The 20,569-nt window shown below is 39.9% G+C and overlaps 1 protein-coding gene across 1 annotated transcript in view; it reads left to right on the top strand.

Moving 5' to 3' along the window:
- Positions 1-548: 548 nt before the first annotated feature.
- The window catches only part of ASXL2 (ASXL transcriptional regulator 2), a 103,500-nt gene continuing 83,479 nt past the window's right edge, over positions 549-20,569 (top strand). The window contains exon 1 of the mRNA XM_055400931.2: positions 549-891. Coding sequence (XP_055256906.2) covers positions 835-891 — 57 coding nt within the window. The 5' untranslated portion in view covers positions 549-834. The remainder of the gene's footprint in view (positions 892-20,569) is intronic.

The following is a 20,569-nucleotide window of genomic DNA, read 5'->3' as shown; positions in this document are numbered from 1 at the left end:
GTTACTTAAGTCTGAGAGGCATTCTGAGCTGACGGAAAGGACTCTGAGCTTGTGATTTGATTTTTGGCTTCACCACATTCTAGTGTGGCATCACTCAATCTCAGATTGCTTCATCTATCAACTGCGGCAAATCTTCAAAAAGATAACCTTTTAAAAAATGACCATGGACAAACAGAAAAGGCAAGTTACAGGCTTATCGAAAATGACAGTTGAGAGAGTCACTCCCATAGGGAAGAGCCTAACTGTTCCCAGGCTCTTCCGACACCGCCGCGCCCGGCACGCGGTCAGAAACCGCCCAATAAACCTTCCGGGACGGATCAAGTTCCGCTTCCGCAGGCAGGTTTTCGTTGTAGGCGTGAGCGAAGGACGCGAGACGCAACGTAGCGTCGGACCTTCCCATTGCGCATGCTCTGGAAGAGAGGCTGGGAACGGAAGGACGGGGGAGTGGCCAGACGCTGCGGCCGGCCGGCTCGCTCTCCCTGTGGCCCCGCGCGGGAGGCGGGGGCGCGCGCACGCTCGTCCGCGCGGCCGGCTGCGTACAGTAGTGACGGCCGCGCGGGAGCGGTCACATGACCGTAGCGGCTGCCTGTACAGTAAGGACCCAATATGGCAGCGGCGGTAGCAGTGGTAACGGCAGCAGGAGGACCGGCCGCCCCATAGACCGCCCCCAGCGCACCACCCCCGCCGCTTCCTCTGCTCCGGTGCTCCTCCGGCCTGACTTCCCCTTTCTCCCACCTTTCCCGGCACCGCGGGAAAAACAGCGCAGGGCAGAGCAGGCAGGGAGGGCGGCCGGAGCCCGGACACGGGAGCCTCCCAGTCAGTTCAAGACCCGACATGAGGGAAAAGGGCCGTAGGAAGAAGGGCAGGACCTGGGCGGAGGCCGCCAAGACGGTAAGGCGGAGGGAGCGGACGGGAACGCTGGGAGGATTTCGTTCCCTCGCCGCCCTCTCTCGGTCGCAGGGGAAGGGAGGTCAGTGGCGCTGCGACCCGGCTAAGGGGGGCACAAAACCGCGCGGCGAGGGCGGCGGTTAGTGTCGGGCTTGTGGTCCCTGTGGGAATGGAGGCGCCTAGCGGAAGAGGGTCGCCGCGGGGCTGTGGCTTCTCCCCGCGTCTGCGATGGTTCCTCTGGTGTTTGAAGCTGCCTGTCGGGGTCACTGCGCTCTCACCCCTACTCCGTGGTAGCCCTTGCCCAAGCATGGGGAAGTCTGTTGTGCTTGCACAGTAACCGGTTCTTCTCCCTTGTGCGGCTGAGGAGCCCCCATTGGATGCGGCTGGGAGAAGGTTTGTGCGTGCACCCAGCCCCAGAAAGAAGAGGGGAGCGGTGGAGCTGGGGAGAATTGACCCGCTGTAGCAGGCACACCGCCTCACTCCGGGCCCCCTGCTTGTCTGGGCTCCTGGATCCGGCCGGAGGTCACGAGGCTCTTGTTTTATGTTTGCTGTTGGAGCCGAAAGTGCAGGAGGTGTTTAGAAACGAAGTAACAGGTGGGACTTGTAGAATTTTTTTTTTTTTCCTGTTTCCGTAGAGACCTACTCTGAACAAGGCAGCAGTGCATGGTGGGACCTGTAGTTTTACCCGGCCTTGACTTTTCCGTAGCTAAAGTGGTGATGGCCTCATGAAGTTGTGATCAGTGGATAAAACCATCCTTTTTTTCCTTCTAAATTTATCTTAACGAAATTTAGAGGTAGGTTTAAAAAGTAGAGTATTGAGGATGAGTGAAAACTTTTATGTTTTTTATGAAAAAGTTAAAAGCGTCCATGTATATATATATAGAAATGAAAGGTTTGGAGAAAGTCAAGTTCATTCCATCTTCTGAGGGTGCAGCAGAAAAGTAAATAGAACGTAAGACAGCAGCGTTTTAGTGTTGGGAAGTGAGAAGGATTGGAAGCATTATTTTTAATGGTGAATCATGACAGTAATACTTCTACAACCTTGAGAACCCCTCTAAATGAAGCCCCTCTTTATGGTGTGTTGTATGTTTTATTTTTTAAAGGGGAGTTTTCTGAATATAAAAGTAACAAATGTTCACTGTGGGAAAGTTAGGGAAATTATAGTATTTTAGTATAAAGAAGGAAATAAGTCATGTATTTAACTTCTCCAAGCTCTGTTAACATTTGATATAGTACCATCCAGTCTTTTTTATTTCCCCAAATCTGGGTCCTTTTGTTTATTCATTCTTGCACATTTGCTTTGTAAATCTTGTGCATTTGTTTTGTAAATGTTATGTTTTAGAGGATTCTTGAATCTTAAACTTGTTTGTCTGTTTTAGTAGGAAATGTGGAAAAGTTAGTGAATAAGTAAAAGCACATTTTATTTGTTGAGTGCTTTCATTTACAGTGTATTTTCATAACTGTAATTGCTGGTCGTTTCCCTCCATAGAAAAAACTCTAGAAATAATTTTGTTGGGTGGGGGGAAATTCCTCCTTCACAAAAGGAGTGAAGGAGGAATTGTTCTACTTGATCAGCACTACCTCAAGACCTCTTTTGTTTAAAGGAGGATAAATTTTATTCGTAAGTAACCAGATCCCAACCTCCATTGTGTTAATTAATTTTAAATCTCTAGAATTTCATGAGTACTTTGTGAATTATCTCTTTGGATAAAATAGTCTAATCTTTGGGAGATTGTGACAGGAAAAATTTGCATCTACAGTCTTATTTCCTTATAGTAAATTATTATATTTATAACAAACATTTCAAGCCTTGGCTAGTTATGTGCAAGTAGTATTTAGAAGATGTAAAGACTCGAGCTAATCAGTAGAGCTTTGAGTGAGTTCCTGAAGCGATTAGTATATTAGTGGTTTGGTATTTTTATTTGATCTGGCAAATATATAAGAACTCAGACTGAATAAAAATGAATTTTAGAAAGAGAATGGTGACACTAACGCTTCTTTTTTCTAGTAGCCAAAATCTAGAAAACACTCTACTCTTTTTTTATCATCTATAAAGTGAGTAATTAAAATAAACCTCAGTGTTCAAAAGGTTTCTGTTTATAGGAGAAATAGGTAGAAGTAAATGTGAGAAGAATAAACAAAAGTAAATCTTTAATATTTTCAGACGCAGAAAAATGAGATCAGAAAGTTAGTGGTTTGACAGATAGAGATAACTTTGACCTAAATTAGGAAACTGTATATTTTATAAGATTAAGAGAACCAGGAGAAGCAAGTCTTAAACTTAGCTCATAGCCATTAAGGGCAAATGTTCTAGAAACAGAGTTTCAGGAAGGATATATTAAAATTATTCATTGAGTACAGGCAATATCTACTTCATATTTCATTGTGTTCTTGCTACCTGCTTTGTAGAGCTATCCTGTTTTAGAGAACGTTATTAAAATGGGGTTGTGTTCCTGACCAATAATAGAGCAATAGATAAATAAAATTATTCACATATATATGTATTTATATCACACATATTTGTGATTTGGGGTGTTGTGTGTATGTGAGAGAGCTACACAAATTGATACAGGATTGCTGTAAACAACCTGAAAAAGGAAAAATAATACGATTCATAATTATTATGTAATTATAAGGTTATGCCAAAGTCTGATTAAATGTAGAGAATAGATGGGTTCCAATAACTGAAGACATCACACAGAGAAATAATGGAATTAAGATTCAGTTGAACTTGACAACACTGGATTGTGTCCCTACTGATCTTATATTTGTCTCATAAATATACTAGTTATGAAAAGCATTATTCAAGTATTTAGTTAACAGTATTGCATTTTAAATTTATTTATTGGCTGCACCCTGTGGCTTGCAGGATCTCAGTTCCCCCACCAGACACTGAACCCAGGCCATGGCAGAACCCAGGCCATGGCAGAACCCAGGCCATGGCAAGACTGGAATACTAACCCCTAGGCCACTGGGGAACTCCCATTACGTGTTTCAAATTTTAAAGGTAGCAGTGATAGTGGCGATGATGTGATTTGGATAAGAGACCTGCAGTATAGTGTTTGGTGCAATTAAAACAGAAAAATTTGTAGTAAGCCAGAGACACTGAAAATCACTATGTTGACTTTAGAACTGTGTTCAAAGTTATGCTCATTTTTTTTTTTTTTAAAGCAAAACAAAGCATTGTGTCATATACACATTAGGTGACATCCCTGAGGAATTTAGCTGTTTTTACAAAATAGAACTTTCAAAAGAGTATAATTTTGTTGATACCATTTTTTTTTTTTTTTAGAGTTTTCCCTTGTCACCCACCACAACTGGGGACACATTAAAAGGGAAAAACGTCTTTTTAGGACAAGTTTGTTGTGATTGTAGATGAAAGAGAGCAGCAGACCTTAGAGACTGCATTAGGTTACCTTTAAGGAGTGAAGTGTAAGTGAAGGATGGGTGTTAGAGGTGAGGATAGCAGGCGAGTGTAGATCTTTAGCATGTGATTTCTAGACTGAAGAAAAGGTTGTTGGGTTTTTTTTTTTTTTTTGTATCCAGACTTCACTTAGTGGTTAATACTGTTTTGAAAGTACATAGGTTTTTAAATTTATGTTATTTACCTAAAGTCATTTGGGCTTCCCTGGTGGCTCAGTGGTAAAGAATCTGCCTGCATTACAGGAGCCACAGGTTCGCCATGCGGTGGGAAGATCCCCTGGAGGAGGTCATGGCAGCACACTCCAGTATTCTTGCCTGGAGAATCCCCATGGACAGAAGAGCCTGGTGGGCTACAGTCCATAGGGTTGCAAAGAGTCAGACACGACTGAGGCGACGTAGCATACTTGCCTAAAGTCATTCAACTTTAGGGAATAGAGTGGAAGAAAATTTCTATTAAAGGAATAACTCGTAAGCTAATTACCTTTCTGTAGGAAGTATTGGGAGAAGGAAATGGCAACCCACTCCAGTGTTCTTGCCTGGAGAATCCCAGGGAAGGGGGAGCCTGGTGGGCTTCTGTCTATGGGGTCACACAGAGTGGGACACGACTGAAGTGACTTAGCAGTAGCAGTAGCAGGAAGTATTGAAAATAGAAAATAATTACTTAAAAGTAAAATGATAAAATATATCTAATGATTAGAAAGAAAAAAGTCTTAAAAATATACTTTAGAAAAAACAAACGTATTAGCTTAGAAAGTTTCAGTTCTCTTAATCTTGACCATAAGTAATTATCTTCTGCTAGGAGTATGGCCGGAGAAGGAAATGGCAATGCACTCCAGTGTTCTTGCCTGGAGAATCCCTGGGACGGGGGAGCCTGGTGGGCTGCCATCTATGGGGTCGCACAGAGTCGGACACGACTGAAGCTACTTAGCAGCAGCAGGAGTATGACCAGGCCTGGGCATATCTCCTTGGACCTATATTGGTTGGCCAGAGTCTTTTTATGTCCATATTTGTCTTATGTTTGTACTTGTAAATATTAGAATCTCCAGGAGAGTGTGCATCTTGGAAAACCATGTTAAAGAAATATATTGTTTTTGTAATGTTGTTTTATAGAAAGTAAAACTGGACAAATCTTCCTGGAATATGTTAAAAATAGAATGAGAAAGATTGTAAAGAGCATGAAAAACTGAGAAACTGCTCTGACCCATACTTTTCAAAACTAACCAGTTTTTTTGAGCTATAATTGACATAAAATTATAAGATATTAGATACGTTTATGAGATTTCCATTTGCAGGTCTGTTTGTGCTAGGGGATTCTTTGCTTGAGAGATCTTCATTTTTGCCTTAATACCAAAGTAAAGTTCCCTTGTATTTTGCATTATTATTTTCAGTTCATCCTTCCTTCTGTCCTGTTCTCATGTTCCTGTCTTGAAAGCCCACGAACAAACTAAGGAAAAAGGAAGGGAAAAAAGTCTTTTTTGAACATATAAGTTAAAAATTTCTGTGGCAAGTACTGCTGCTGCATCTCCTAGAATTATGACAGGTGCTGAGAAAATGATGTTAGATTTGCAGAAGTCCTTACTCTTTCCTCATCCACAAAATCTACCTACTTTTAAAAGGTTGTGCAATTTTGCTGTCAGTGAAAGGGCATTATGTTTTCACAAAATCTATCTGAGAGGAGGCCAGTCGTGTGGCAGATATAACTATAGGAACCTGATCAGTAAGGTTTGTGTGCTGTCTTTATCCTTTTGATTAATACATGCATGCACACTTAAGTCGCTTCAGTCATGTCCTACTCTGTGACCCTATGGCCTGTAGCCCGCCAGACTCCTCTGTCCGTGGGATTCCCTGGGCAGGAATACTGGAGTGGGTTGCCATGCCCTCCTCCAGGGATTCTTCCTGACCCAGGGATCTAAGCTGCATCTTTTGTGTGTCCTGTATTGGCAGGCGGGTTTTTTACCATTAGGGCCACCTGGGAAGCCAGAAGACTTGGAATGCTCTGCTAGTTCTATTTTCCTTCTTTTCATATCTCATAGAGGCCATCCTTGTAGTTTATAGGGTTGTAGTATTGTGCAATTTAGTACTTTTAGTACAGTTTGATTTATCATGTTTTTAGTGTTTTTAAAAGGTTTTTGAGCATACTTAATTTTAGGATCTTTAGATATGACTTAAAAACAATAGTGTTTTCTATTACAGTCATGTAGGCTCTTTTTTAAAATAACTTATTCATTCATTTATATTTGGTTGTGCGGAGGGGGTTTTCCTTGCTGCTGTAGGCTTTCTCAAGTTGCGGAGAGCAGGAGCTACCCTTTGTTCCGGTGGTTTTTCTCCTTGTGGAGCACAGGCTCTAGGCACACGGGCTTCAGTAGTTGCAGCACGTGGGCTCATTAGTTTCGGCTCTCCTGCTCTAAAGTGCGGGCTTAGTAGTTGTGGCGCGTGGGCTTAGTTGCTCCTCGACATGTGGAATTTTCCTGGATCAAGAATTGAACCCATGTGCCCTGCATTGGCAGGCAACTTCTTACCCACTGTATCACCAGAGAAGTCCTAGACTCATTTTTAAAAAAAGTAGAATGGCAGTATGGAGAGTGTCTTGGATGAGTCACTATACTGAAAATAGGAATTAAGTGCATATGCAAATATTGAAAATAATTTAGTTACCAAACTGAAATTAACGTGCTTAGTCACTCAGTTATGTCTGACTCTTTGTGACCCCATGGATGTAGCCTTCCAAGCTCCTCTGTCCATGGGGATTCTTCAGGCAAGAATACTGGATTGGGTTGCCACGCCCTGCTGGATCTGTAGTTTTGCCATTTTTGTACATTAACAGTGCATTTCTTTAGTTGTTTTGTTCAGTAGAACTTAATGGAAATGGTCTGTATCTGTGCTCTCCAGTACACTAGCCACTAGTCACATGTGGCCATTGAGCACTTCAAATGTGACTAGTGGGACTAAGGAACAGAATTTTGGATTTTATTTAATTTTAATTAAGCTTTAATACCTACATTTGTTTAGTGGATGTTATTATAGAATAACTTCCTGTGCTTAGTGACTTTCTGTGTATTTTTCAGTAAACTTGTCTGTTCAGATTTTTGCCCTTATTTTTTTTTTTGCTTCCTGGTCTTTTTTATACTAGTTTCTAAGAGTGCAGTGCAGATTAAGGAAACTGGCCCTTTGTCATACGTGTCACAGATCCGTTTCCCAATTTTGGCTTTGACTAATTTATGCATTTTTTTTCCTGTCAAGACATTTTTTATGTAAATGTATTAATAAATTATACCTCTCTTTACCTTTTGTGTTTTTCTAGGTTTAAGTCCTATTAAGAAAAACATTCTCAAAGATTATAAATGAGTGCTTTAAAAAAATGTTTAGCTGTAAACGTATATATTCCCCAAATAAAATGCATATTTTATTATGAACAAGTAGGAAGAAATTCAGTTTTATGTATCAGTAAGACTGTGCTTCTTGATGGCAGAGACTTCTTTAATGTTTCTTCCTGCAGAAATGAGTGCTAAATCTTTGTTGTTGTTGTTCACTTTTTTTTATTGGTGATAAGACACTGTTGTCACTTTAAAGAGAGCACAATTTGAGTAAAATTAGTCAACTATATTAAGTATTGTTTGCCAGGAAAACTGGTTCAGTACCTCTCTCTTGTTTGTGAAAGTTATTTCAAGACATACCATGGTGTTTGCCTTCCAAGACCCTTTTGAATTACATTTGGACAGTTCTGTGGTAATTTTTACTTCTGACCTTGCTTGACAAAACTAAAATTGGTTAATTGTAAAAACACATGTCCTGAGTCCTGAACATCAAGGGACACTGTAAACCTAATTAATTACTGCATCTTCTCGGTAATTTGCTTTTAGTAAAAATTATGTTGTGAAACACTTGTCATTTGGAAATTCTTTCGCTGCTGATGTTTAGCAGCAAACATCATTGATACTACATTTAGAATGGACTTTCAATAGCTTGGGGTAGCCCACATCATTTTGAATCTTTAACCCACTGATGTCTGAATTATTTAGTAGTTGGTTTAGCCATATTCAGTTTCAAATAAAGTGCTTAATGATGTTAGTGACTTATTCTAAAGAGTAACATAAAAATTTTAATGTATTGCTATTGATTTTATAGTTTCCTATATGATTTGAGTGGTTCTGGCAAATTTTGTAAGTTTAAATGGATGGTACCCATGAAATTGATATTTTTGGAAAGGTTTTCTCTTTTACATTGTATTTGTGTGTGTGTGAGAGAGCGTGCTAGAGAGGGGAGAGAAGGAGAAAGATGTCAAAAAGAGATGTATTACAAGATAAAGATAATGAATACTTTTCATGTATATAATTAAACACCTATGAAAGATGTAAAGAGGAATATAGGACTCTGTCTCTCTCTCTCTCTCTCTATATATATATATATATTTTTTTTTTTTGGCATCTCCTGAGCAGTATGCAGGATCTTAGTTCCCCGACCAGAGACTGAACTCATATCCCCTGCATTGGGAGCCCAATTGGACCTCCAGGGAAGTCCCAAGACTGTTTTTATTAGCAGCTTGGGAATAATCTTAACAATCTGGATCTGATTTTGGTTGTTTAATTTATTGAGTTTATTGTATCAGCTTGGATAAGTCATTTAAATCAGTGCTCAAACATTAGTATGTATAAGAATCATCTGGGAAGCTTATTATAACGTAGATGATTATTCGGTAGGTCTGCAGTGTAGCCAGAGATTCTGCATTTGCCTTAAGTTCACAGGTGATGCTGGTGCTTTGGTATAAGGACCACATTTGGAGTTGTAGGGACTTTAGACTAACTATTCTTAATTTCCCCCAACTTTAAGATAGAGATACTAGAATTTACCCTTTGGAGCATCAGATGATTAGGCTGCTGCTGCTGCTAAGTTGCTTCAGTTGTGTCTGACTCTTAGCAACCCCATGGACTGCAGCCACCAGCCTCCTCCATCCATGGGATTTTCCAGGCAAGAGTACTGGAGTGGGGTGCCATTGCCTTCTCTGATGATTAGGCTAGAATGTGTGAAAAATTCTTTGATGATACCTGGTATGTTGTTGACTTCCCTGGTGGCTCAGTGGTAGAGAACCTGTCTGTCAATGGAGGAGATGCAGGTTTGCTCCCTGGGTTGGGAAGCTGGAGAAGGAAATGGCAACCTACTCTTGTATTCTTGTTTGGGAAATCCCATGGACAGAGGAGCCTAGCCCGGTATAGTCCAAGGGGCTGCAAGTGTTGTAAGCATGGTTTGTTAATGTTACTGAAAAATTAATAAATATAGATCATCTTATGTTTCTGAATGAGAAAACTGAATATTGTACAGATGTTATTTCTTAGCAGGTGCAGAGGTTTGAAACAGTTCTAATGAAAAGCTTTCTAATTTTAGGGACCCCATTTGCCACTTGTTTCCCACGGTCAGTGTGGAATGAATGACAGAGACCTGAACAAGCTGTGGACAAGTTTGGGAACGCAGTGGAAGCTCCATATCGTGCTTTAGGAGATTGTGTGCCAAATCCCACTCTCGTGACTTAGACTTTGTGCACTGCTATGGAGAAAGCGTGTAGCAAGGAATGGCAGGCAGCCTCAAGTTGTTGAGTGACTCCTGGCAAAAAGTCAGCAATAAACAGTAAGGGACTGGAACCTGCCAACAAGTAAGGTTCATGGTAAGCCTGGAAAAGAATCCCAAGCCTCAGATAAGTTCACAGTCCCAGCTGTCCCTTCTATTTCAGCTTTGCGAGACCCTCAGCAGAGGACCCTCTTAAGCCATGGCCAGAATCCTGGCACAGAACTATGAGATAACTTGGTATTGGGTTCACCTAAGTTTCATCATAAACCATAATCACACCATAAATTTGCGTTTTGGGGGCTGTATAATAGCAAACTAAAAGTACTACTAAAATCTAATGGAGGAAGGAACATGGAAAGGTTTGTCTCAGAGAGTGTTTGGCCTGGATATTCAGGGGTGAATATGGATAAGGGTATTCCAGGCAAAAGGAAGGCTGAAAAAATGCAGCATATGTTTTATGCATGCTGATTTACCTTTGAGTTTTGTGACGTATAGTAAAAGATAAGGCCAGAAAAGACAGTCTAGGATACAAATGTGGAGAGTTGTAGAAGTTGAACTGACATATTTTTATTCTAATAGTTGAAGTGTTTTTCTGGAGGTAATACCATCTTTGTCTGTGTTTGGGGCGATTTGTGGGGTGTATTGTAGAGAGCTGAGAAGTCTAGCTACAGAGAGGTTATCAGGGTTATAGTAGGGCTTTCTTGAATTAAAAGGATGCGTAGGGGTACACATTTTTTTCCCCAATCATTCAATATTTCTTATTTTATGCCTATTCCTTGTACACGTCTCATTCTTACAGGTCTCCAACAGAAGCCTATGCTTAAGTTCTGCCAGTCTCCTGAAATCTTCACCTATATAGGAGGTTCTGGCATGTTCTTCAACACTACAGAATTGTATGATTCTTGAGAGGGAAGAAAGCCAACTCTTTCCCCACTTCATTCTAGCTCATGTTGATTTTTCTTTTCTCTGAATTCTTATGTCACTATTCTTCCTATTCCACTATCCTCTGTGCCGCTGGTCTTCTGGGTTGCTGAGGTGGTAGAATCGATCAGGAGTCTGTGTTGCATAACTTCAGGGGGAGCCATTCATATTAACATATTGTATTTTATGTGAATATTGCTTTCTAGAGTTGTGCATCAGAGTGACTCTGGGTTCCATGATGCTTTTTGTGAAAACATTATTAGACATTATTTGTACTTCCCTGGTGGTGCAGTGGATAGGAGTCTGCCTGCCAATGCAGGGGACATGGGTTTGATCCCTGGTCTGGGAAGATTCCACATGCTGTGGAGCAATTAAGCCTGGGTGCTGCAACTACTGAGCCCACATGCTGCAACTACTGAAGCCCATGCACCTAAAGTCAGTGCTCCTCAACAAGAGAAGCCATGGCAATGAGAAGCTCATGCACTGCAACTAGAGGAAGCCCACGAGCAGCAATGAAGACCCAGTGCAGCCAAAAATAAAATAATTTTAAAAATACAGGTATATTTCACTTCAGTTCAGTCGCTCAGTCGTGTCCAACTGGTATTTTTATTTCTGATCAAATTTAAGAATATTTTTGCTGGGAGAAAAACTGTTATAGGTTTGTGATAGAAAAGTCACACCTTGAGAACAGATGGGTGGGCAGCAAGAAGGGCAGCTTTTCTAGTCTTTTTAGTATTGGATTTGCTTCCTGTGTATTTCCCAAGTCTTGTTTCCTGGCAGACAGGTGGTAGCAAATGACAGAGGTTTGATGAAAGTGTTTCCTGTTAGCTGTGTGGTTTTTTGTGAATGCTTTACTTTTTAGACTTTTTAATATGGTGGATTACATTGATATTTCAAATTTTGAATTGGCCTTGCTTTCCTGGGGAAAGAAACCTTACATGGTTGTATATTACACTGTATACATATTGCTGGGTTTGTTGAGGACATTTACGGTTATGTTCATAAGGGATATTAATCCGTAGTTTTTTTGTGTTGTTTATGTGTGGCTTTGGTATCAGGATAGTGTTGACCTCATAAAAGAGGAAGTCTTCCTTCCTACTCTGTTTCCTGAAAGAGATAACAATTGATCCTCACTATTCGTGGATTCAATACAGTTGACCCTTGAACATCTTGGGTGTTAGGGATACCAACCCTCTGTACAGTCGAAAATCCTCAAGTGACCTGTAGGCAACCCTCCATATCTGTGGCTCCTCATCCATAGATTGAACCAACCTTGAATTGTGTTATATTGTATTTTTTACTTTTGAAAAAAAATTGCTTGTATAGGTGGACCCGTGCGGTTAAACCTGTTTTGTTTGAGGGTCAGCTGTATTTGTGGATTCACCTGCTTGCTAAAATTTACTCCTCATCCCAAAATCAATACGTGACACTTTTGTCTATTCATGGACATTGGCTGAGTGGCAAAACATTTGTCACCTGACTCTGAGATCTCTGCTGAAGTCAAACAAGGTGATGCTATGCCTTCTTGTTTCAGTTCTCGTAGTGAAAAATGTGCCTTTTGGTGGTCTATTTAGTGTCATGGTATTTACGTTTTTGTGCTTTTTGTTGCTGCTGCTGCTGCTAAGTCACTTCAGTCGTGTCCGACTCTGTGTGACCCCATAGATGGTAGCCCACCAGGCTCCGCCGTCTCTGGGATTCTCCAGGCAAGAACACTGGAGTGGGTTGCCATTTCCTTCTCCAATGCATGAAAGTGAAAAGTGAAAATGAAGTCGCTCAGTCGTATCCGACTCTTCGCGACCCCATGGACTATAGCCTACCAGGCTCCTCCACCCATGGGATTTTCCAGGCAAGAGTACTGGAGTGGGTTGCCATTGCCTTCTCCGTGCTTTTTGTTAGGCTCTCACTATTTAAAATGGCTCCCCAGTGGTACTGAAGTGCTGTCTAGCATTCATTTTTAAATGCAAGGAAACTGTGTGCTTTATGGAGAAAATACCTGTGTTAGATCAGCCTTGTTTAGGTGTGAGTTACAGTCCTTTTGGCCATGAGTTCAAAGTCAGTGAGTCAGTAATATGTATTAAATAAGATATCTCTATAAACGGAAACACGTAAAACAAGGTTATGTTGACAAAAATATGACCAGAGGCTTGTAGGAACTTTGTATTTCACTTAGAAGCAGTGGATTAGTATTTGCTAATTTAACATTCATGGTGACTTTATAGAACATAACTATTGTGAATAATGAGAATAGACTGTTTGTAGAGCTGGTGTTATTTCTTCTTTAAATGTTTGATGGAATTAACCAGTGAAGCATTCTGGGGTCTCGAGATTTCTTTGGTGGGAGCATTTTAACTATGAATTCAATTTCTAGTATAATTATAGAACTATTCAGATTGTCTGTGTCATCTTGTGTAAGTTTTAGTAGTTTGTGGTTTTCCAGGAATTGGTCCATTTCATTTAAGTTGTTGAGTTTATGTCTGTAGAGTTGTTGGGAGTATTCTCTTATTGTTTGCAGTCTGTAGTAATATATCCTCTCTTTATTCTAGATACTGGTTATTTGTCTTTCCCCTCCTTTTTTTTTTTTTTGGCTAGAGATTTATCAGTTTTTTAAAATCAATTGAAATAACCAGCTTTTGGTTTCATTAATCTTTTTCTCTTTTTTTGTTTTCAGTCTCATTGATAATCATTATTATTAGTAGTAGTCATTTTTCATACTCCCTCCACCCCCCAGCCTCTGGTAACCACTAATCCTTCTGTGTCTTGGGTTTGCCTGTTCTGGACAGTCCATATAGATGGAGTCCTACAACATGTGGCCTTTTGTGTTTCACTTTTTTCACTTAGAATGTTTTCAAATTTCATTCATATTATAGTGTGTATCCTTTTCTGTGGCTGAATAATATTCCCTCATGGCTACACCACCTTTTGTTTATCTCTTTATCAGTTGATGGATATTTGGATTATTTACACTTTTGGCTAAATGAATAGTGCTGCAGTGAATATTTTGTGTACAACTTTTTGTGTCAGCAAATGTGTCTTTCTGGTATATAGGAGGTGAATTGCTAGGCCATATGTTAACTCTTGTGTGTAACTTTTTGAGGAATTGAATTATTTGTCTTTTTGTTGATTTCTAAGAATTCTTCATATACTGCATCAGTTCAGTTGCTCAGTTGTGTCTGACTCTTTGCGACCCCATGGACTGCAGCACGCCAGTCTTCCCTGTCCTTCGCTATCTCCCAGAGTCCTACAAACTCATGTCCTTTGAGTCAGTGATGCCATCCAACCATCTCATCATTTGTCGTCCCCTTCTCCTCCTACCTTTAGTCTTTCCCAGCATCAGATGTCTTTCCTTTGAAAAGGCTCTTCACATCAGGTGGCCAGAGTATTGGAGCTTCAGCATCAGTCCTTCCAATGAATATTCAGGATTGATTTCCTTTAGGGTTGACTGGTTTGGTCTCCTTTCAGTCCACAGGACTCTTAAGAGTCTTCTCTAACACCAGGTTCAAAAGCATCAATTCTTCGGCACTCAGCCAGCCTTCTTTATGGTCAACTCTCACATCAATACATGATTACAGGAAAAAACCATAGCTTTGACTATACTGCATACAAGTACCTTATCAGATGCACAATATTGTCTCTGTTTTGTGGGTTCTTTCACTTTTTTTTAGAAATGGTCTTTAAAAATATTTTAATCAATCACTTAATTAATTAAACTGCACTGGGTCCTGGTTACGGCATGCAGGATCTTTAGTTGTGGAACGTGAACTCTTCACTGGGGCATGTGGGATCTAGTTCCCTAACCAGGATCCCTGCATTAAGAGCTCAGAGTCTTAGCCACTGGCCCACAAGGAACAGCCCTTTACTTTCTTGATATGTCCTTTAGCATGCAGGTTTTTTTTTTTCTCGAATATTTTAACTTCTATTGCATTAATTTTTGACTGTGCTGGATCTTCATTGCTATGCAGGCTTTTCTCTAGTTGTGGCAAGCAGGGGCTGCTTTCCAGTTGCGGTGCGCTGGCTTCTTACCGCGAGGGCTGCTGCTTCTGTTGAGGCTTCTTCTGTTGTGAGGGCTTCTTCTGTTGTGGAGCACAGGCTCTAGGCACACAATCTTCAGTAGTTGTGGGACTCAGGCTTTAGAGCATAGGCTCAATAGCTGTGACTCATGGGCTTAGTTGCTCTGCAGCATGTGGGATCTTTCCAGATCAGGGATCGAACCTGAGTCTCCTGCATTGACAGGTGGGTTTTTTGTTTTTTGTTTTTTTTACCACTCAGCCATCAGAGAATCCCCTGGAAGCTGACTTTCGACCAAACATTTGAAAGAGATAAAGGAGCAAGCCTTGCAGATAATCAGGGAAAGAGCCCTCTACAGAGAGGGAGCAGTCGGTATGAGGACTCTGAGGCAGGAGTGTGCCACCTTGGTCTAGCAACTATGAGGAGGCCAGTGTAGCTGAAGTAATGTGACTGAGGAAGAGAGATGTAGGAGTTGAATCGGGGAGGCAGTGTGTTCATAACTCGGGCTGTACTCCATTTCCTAGAGTTCAGGGTAGTTTTTCCTGTCTTCTTGTTCCAGTTTACCGTCCAGCTTCTCTCACACCAAATGTCCTTTGGAGTAATTTTGGATTGGCATTGGCCTGTGGAAGGTAGCATCCTTCTCTGTGACAGGTGATGGCCAAGGTTTCAACAACAACAAAAAATCTGTAAAGTCCTTCAGAGGCTTTCAGAAAATTGACTTTTTTAAAAAAAAGTTTTAATACTGACATTATTCAGGATGTATCAGCTTCCTGGTTTTTTCAGTGTTCTTTATGCTTTTATTTCTATGGTAAATTACTTCTGTCTGTATTATGGCAACTAGGATCTGTACGTCTGTTGGATCAGGTATTGTTGAATTTGTTGTCTCAAATTCCCTTCTGACAGGATAGTGGTTTTACTGTTAAAATATTGAACACCTACCATGTATATAGTAGAAATAAGGCTAACTCAACTCATATATATTGAAACCTTTTAACAAATAGCCCAAAAGAAAGGAAAATAAGCTAATTTTGCTAAGCAATCATGTATGTAAATTATAAATATAGCAATATAATAAAACAACACAGCATGATTAATCAGAATTTATTCCAGGAATGAAAGTTCCTTTTGTTATTAGGAAATTATTAATTCATCAAATTGTTAGGTTAAAAATGAGAAACTGTATGTAGAAATGGTACTTGCCCAGCTCCCTAGGCAAGGATTTTATTTTCTATACCCCCCTGTATCTAGGTGGTGCCAGGTGACTGTTTTTGCAGGGAAATGTGAGCAGAAATAATGTGTCACTTCTGGGTCAAGGTATTTAAGAGCAGGGTGTGCCCATTGAATAGGAATCAGGTGCACTGAACTGTTAATAATATGTTCACAGCTGAATGACTGTTTATAACTTAATAATAACTTATATTGTGTTACGCTAATGAAATTTTGGGATTTGGTTATAGCACCTAGTGTTACCTCACAGGTATGAGCTATATACATGTTAAAAAAGCAGTTATTTAAATTCAGTGTCCAAAACCTTTTGATTATACATACACATACCCAGGAAGGTAAACTTAATTAGAATTTCTTTCTAATTAGGAAATTAGAAAGTGTATGGATGACTTAAATATAACAGACTCTGTGTTTGGCTTACTTAAATTTATTTTCCTTCTAAAACAGCAATCTTGGGAATAGCAGAAATAAAACTCAGCATATTGTCCTTTAAAAGAAAAGGACATACCAAAACTTCCATTACCTGACTGCTTTTGGGTTTTTTGAGTTTGGGCAGAAAGATATTTTTTATATCATAAAGAATATTTTAGCCTAGTAGCCAACATCACAATGATAGTGAAACACTAGAGATAAATGTATGGAAAAATGAAAAATATGACAAGAAAACTTGCTTTCATTATTTTATTTAGCATTGTTTTAGTTGTCGTAGCCAGTGTAATTAGGCATGAAAAATAAATGAGATGCAAACATTAAAAGAAGAAAAAAGTTGCTATTTGCAGATACTATGACTGCTTATTTATTAGAAATCCCCAAAGTATCAACTAAAAAATCTAGGTAAGAGTTTAAAAAGATGACTGTTAAAGTAAATATATAAATAGAGTTTCTGTATACCAATAATTTGGCTTCCCAGGTGGCGCTAAGTGGTAAAGAACCTGGCTGGCAATGCAGGAGATGTTTTGATCCCTGGGTCAACGAGATCTCCTGGAGAAGGAAATGGCAACCCACTGTGATATTCTTGCTTGGAGAATCCCATGTACAGGGGAGCCTGGCAGGCTGTAGTTCATAGGCTTGCAAAGAGTCAGACACAACTGAAGTGTCTATGTATGCACACACAAAGTTGAATAAGGAGTGTATAGGATCTAGGTGAAGAAAATACAAAATCCTGGGAAAGGATAGAGAATAGACTTGAAAATTTTTTTTAAAGAACTGTAGTGAGGCATAAATTATATTTCTAGAGATTAGCATGTATTGCAAAGATACAGTGAGTGAATAAAGCAGGATGCCAATGTTGTGTAACTGGACAAGAATGATGCTGATGAATAGTATAGATGTGAAAGCCCAGAGACAGTCAGATATATCTAAAAATACAGTAAACAGGTAATGTTGAAATCTAATCATCTTGAGAAAAAAAAAAAGTCTCTGCTTCATACCATACACCAAAACAAATTACAGGATTGACATCTATCACTTTAGTTCAGTTCAGTTGTTTAGTTGTGTCCGACTCTTTGTGACCCCATGAATCACAGCACGCCAGGCCTCCCTGTCCATCACCAACTCCCGGAGTTCACTCAGACTCATGTCCATCGAGTCGGTGATGCTATCCAGCCATCTCATTCTCTGTCGTCCCCTTCTCCTCCTGCCCCCAGTGCCTCCCATCATCAGAGTCTTTTCCAGTGAGTCAACTCTTCGCATGAGGTGGCCAAAGTATTGCAATTTCAGCTTTAGCATCAGTCCTTCCAGTGAACACCCAGGATTGATCTCCTTTAGAATGGACTGGTTGGATCTCCTTGCAGTCCAAGGGACTCTCAAGAGTCTTCTCCAGCACCACAGTTCAAAAGCATCAATTCTTCGGCGATCAGCTTTCTTCACAGTCCAACTCTCACATCCATACATGACCACGGGAAAAACCACAGCCTTGACTGGACGGACCTTAGGGTATAAAAAATTTGCATATCTAACTCTATTTCCAGTAGAAAACAGTGATAATGGTTTCTAAGATAACTTTCTTCGCATATGTATAACACCCCCCTCCATGGGTAAGGAGTTAAATGACATTTACAGTTCTGCAACTTGCATTTTTCACTTGATAATGTCTAAATGTCTATGCACATCTGCACATAGAGTGCTGCATTGTTCTTTTTCTTTACATTATTTAATTAAGAAAAAAAACACAGCAAATTTGAATGAATTTTGCCCACCGTATACCCATCATGTAGATTCTACCCACTAACATTATCTATCCACATTGCTCCTTTAAAAATGTGGTAAAATGAACATAAAATTTACCATTTTGATAGTTTTAAACTGTACATTGTTAAGTATATGCCTATTGTTGTGGATAGACTGTAGAACTTTTTCATCTTGCAAAACTTAAACAACTTACCAACACTCCCCTTCCCACAGTTCTTGACAGCTGTGTGCGTTAGTCGCTCAGTCGTGTCTGACTCTCTGCGACTCTATGGACTGTAGCCCACCAGGCTCCTCTCCTCCATGGAATTCTCCATGCAAGAATACTGAGTGGGTTACCAGTCCCTTCTCCAGGAGTTCTTCACTACTCTACTTTGAATTTCTTTGACTATCTTACCTCGTATAAGTGGCATCATGCAGTGTTTGTCTTTTTGTGACAGGCTTATTTCATTTAGCATAATGTCCTCAAGGTTCATCGTTTTATAGTATGTTTCAGAATTTCCATTTTAAGGCTGAGTAATTGCATTGTATGTGTATACCACATTTTAAAATCCATTCATTTGTTGATGGACAGTTGGTTTGTTTCCACTTTTTAGCCAATTTGTAATACTGCTGTGAACATGAGTATACACAGATCTCTTTGAGATCCTGCATTTGATTGCTTTGGTTATGTAACCAGAAGTGATATTGCCAGATCATAGAATAATTCTGTATTTAGTCTTTTGAGAGGAACCACCATACTATTTTCCATGGCAGCTGTACCATCTTACATTCCCATTAGCAAAGCACAAGAGTTCCACTTTCTCGACATCCTTGGCAACAGTTGTTATTTCCTGTTTTTTTTTTTTTTCATACCAGCCATCTTAGTGGGTGTGATGACATCTTATTGTGATTTTGACTTGCATTTCCTTAATGATTAGTGATTATTTTTATATGCTTCTTGGCCATTAGTATATCTTCTTGGAGGAATGTTTTATTCAGGTCCTTTGCCCATTTTAAAATTGTTTTTTCTATTGAGTTGTAGGAGTTCTTTATATATTGAATATTAACCCCTTAACAGTTGGACAGATATTTTCTCCCATTCTGAGGATTGCCTTTCAGTGTTGATTGTATCCCTAGATGCAGAAGAGTTTTAAGTTTTGATGTAGTTCACCTTACCTATGTTTGTTGGCTGTGCTTTTGATGTCCACATTGCTTTTCTTTGATGGTGGCATAGACGATTATTTGGCTACTCATTAATCTATTTTATTACTTACTGGAATTTAGGTAATTTTTAGCTTCATGATGTTACCAACGTGGCTTTCTAGTAAATATTGTTGTGCATATTTATGTACTTGTAAGAATATAATCTTCAAATTAATTTTTATATCTGGGAATTGTCAGGACAAAGGTGTAGCTATCCAAGCCTAGAGGGTGCCATATTATTCTTGAAGAGTTGTTCCTTTTTACAGCACTGGCTGACAGTACCTCCTCCCTACACCCTGTCCCATGCTGAACTTTCAGTCCTTTTCATCTTTGCCTATTTAGTGGGTGAAAAAAATATGGTTTTGATTTCAATTTCTATATTTAGATTTGTATGGCTGTGGTTGAACATCTTTTTAGGTATTTACTAACCACTTGTATTTCTGTTTCTCTAAATTGTCTTCATTGCCAGTTTTTTTTTTTTTAATTGCTGTTTTTCTCTTTGATTTATAACACCTTTCTCTGTATGTTTCCCAATTTTTTCAACTAGTTTTCCTTTCAGTTCATTTCAGTCACTCAAGTTATGTCTGACTCTTTGTGACCCCATAGGCTGCAGCACACCAGGCTTCCCTGTCCATCACCAACTCCCGGAGTTTACTCATGTTTGTGTCCACTGAGTCGGTGATGCCACCCATCTCATTCTCTGTTGTGCCCTTCTCCTCCTGCCTTCGATCTTTCCCAGCATCAGAGTTCTTTCAGTGAGTCAGTTCTTCACATCAAGTGGCCAAAGTAGAGTGTTATCCTCCCAGGGTCAGTCAGTGACCATGTTACAAACCAGTGATGCTTCAGCGTCAGTCCTTCCAATGTATATTCAGGACTGATCTCCTTTAGGATTGATTGGTTTGATCTCCTTGCAGTCCAAGGGACTCTCAAGAGTTCTCCAGCACCACAGTTCAAAAGCATTAATTCTTCGGTGATCAGCTTTCTTCACAGTCCAACTCTCACATCCATACATGACCACTGGAAAAACCAAAGCTTTGACTCGATGGACCTTTGTTGGCAAAGTAATGCCTCTGCTTTTTAATACACTGTCTAGGTTGGTCATAGCTTTAGACTCTGCTTATAGGTTTGTGTGTGTGCTTGTGTGTGCATGTGTGTACAGGCAGTACCAAGGTTT

Source organism: Moschus berezovskii, chromosome 11 (assembly GCF_049115385.1).
Source record: "Moschus berezovskii isolate FMDL1 chromosome 11, NW_MosBer_1.0, whole genome shotgun sequence".
Lineage (NCBI taxonomy): Eukaryota > Metazoa > Chordata > Mammalia > Artiodactyla > Moschidae > Moschus > Moschus berezovskii.
Note: the sequence above shows the minus strand (reverse complement) of the source record. Positions and strands in the feature narration are given on the sequence as shown.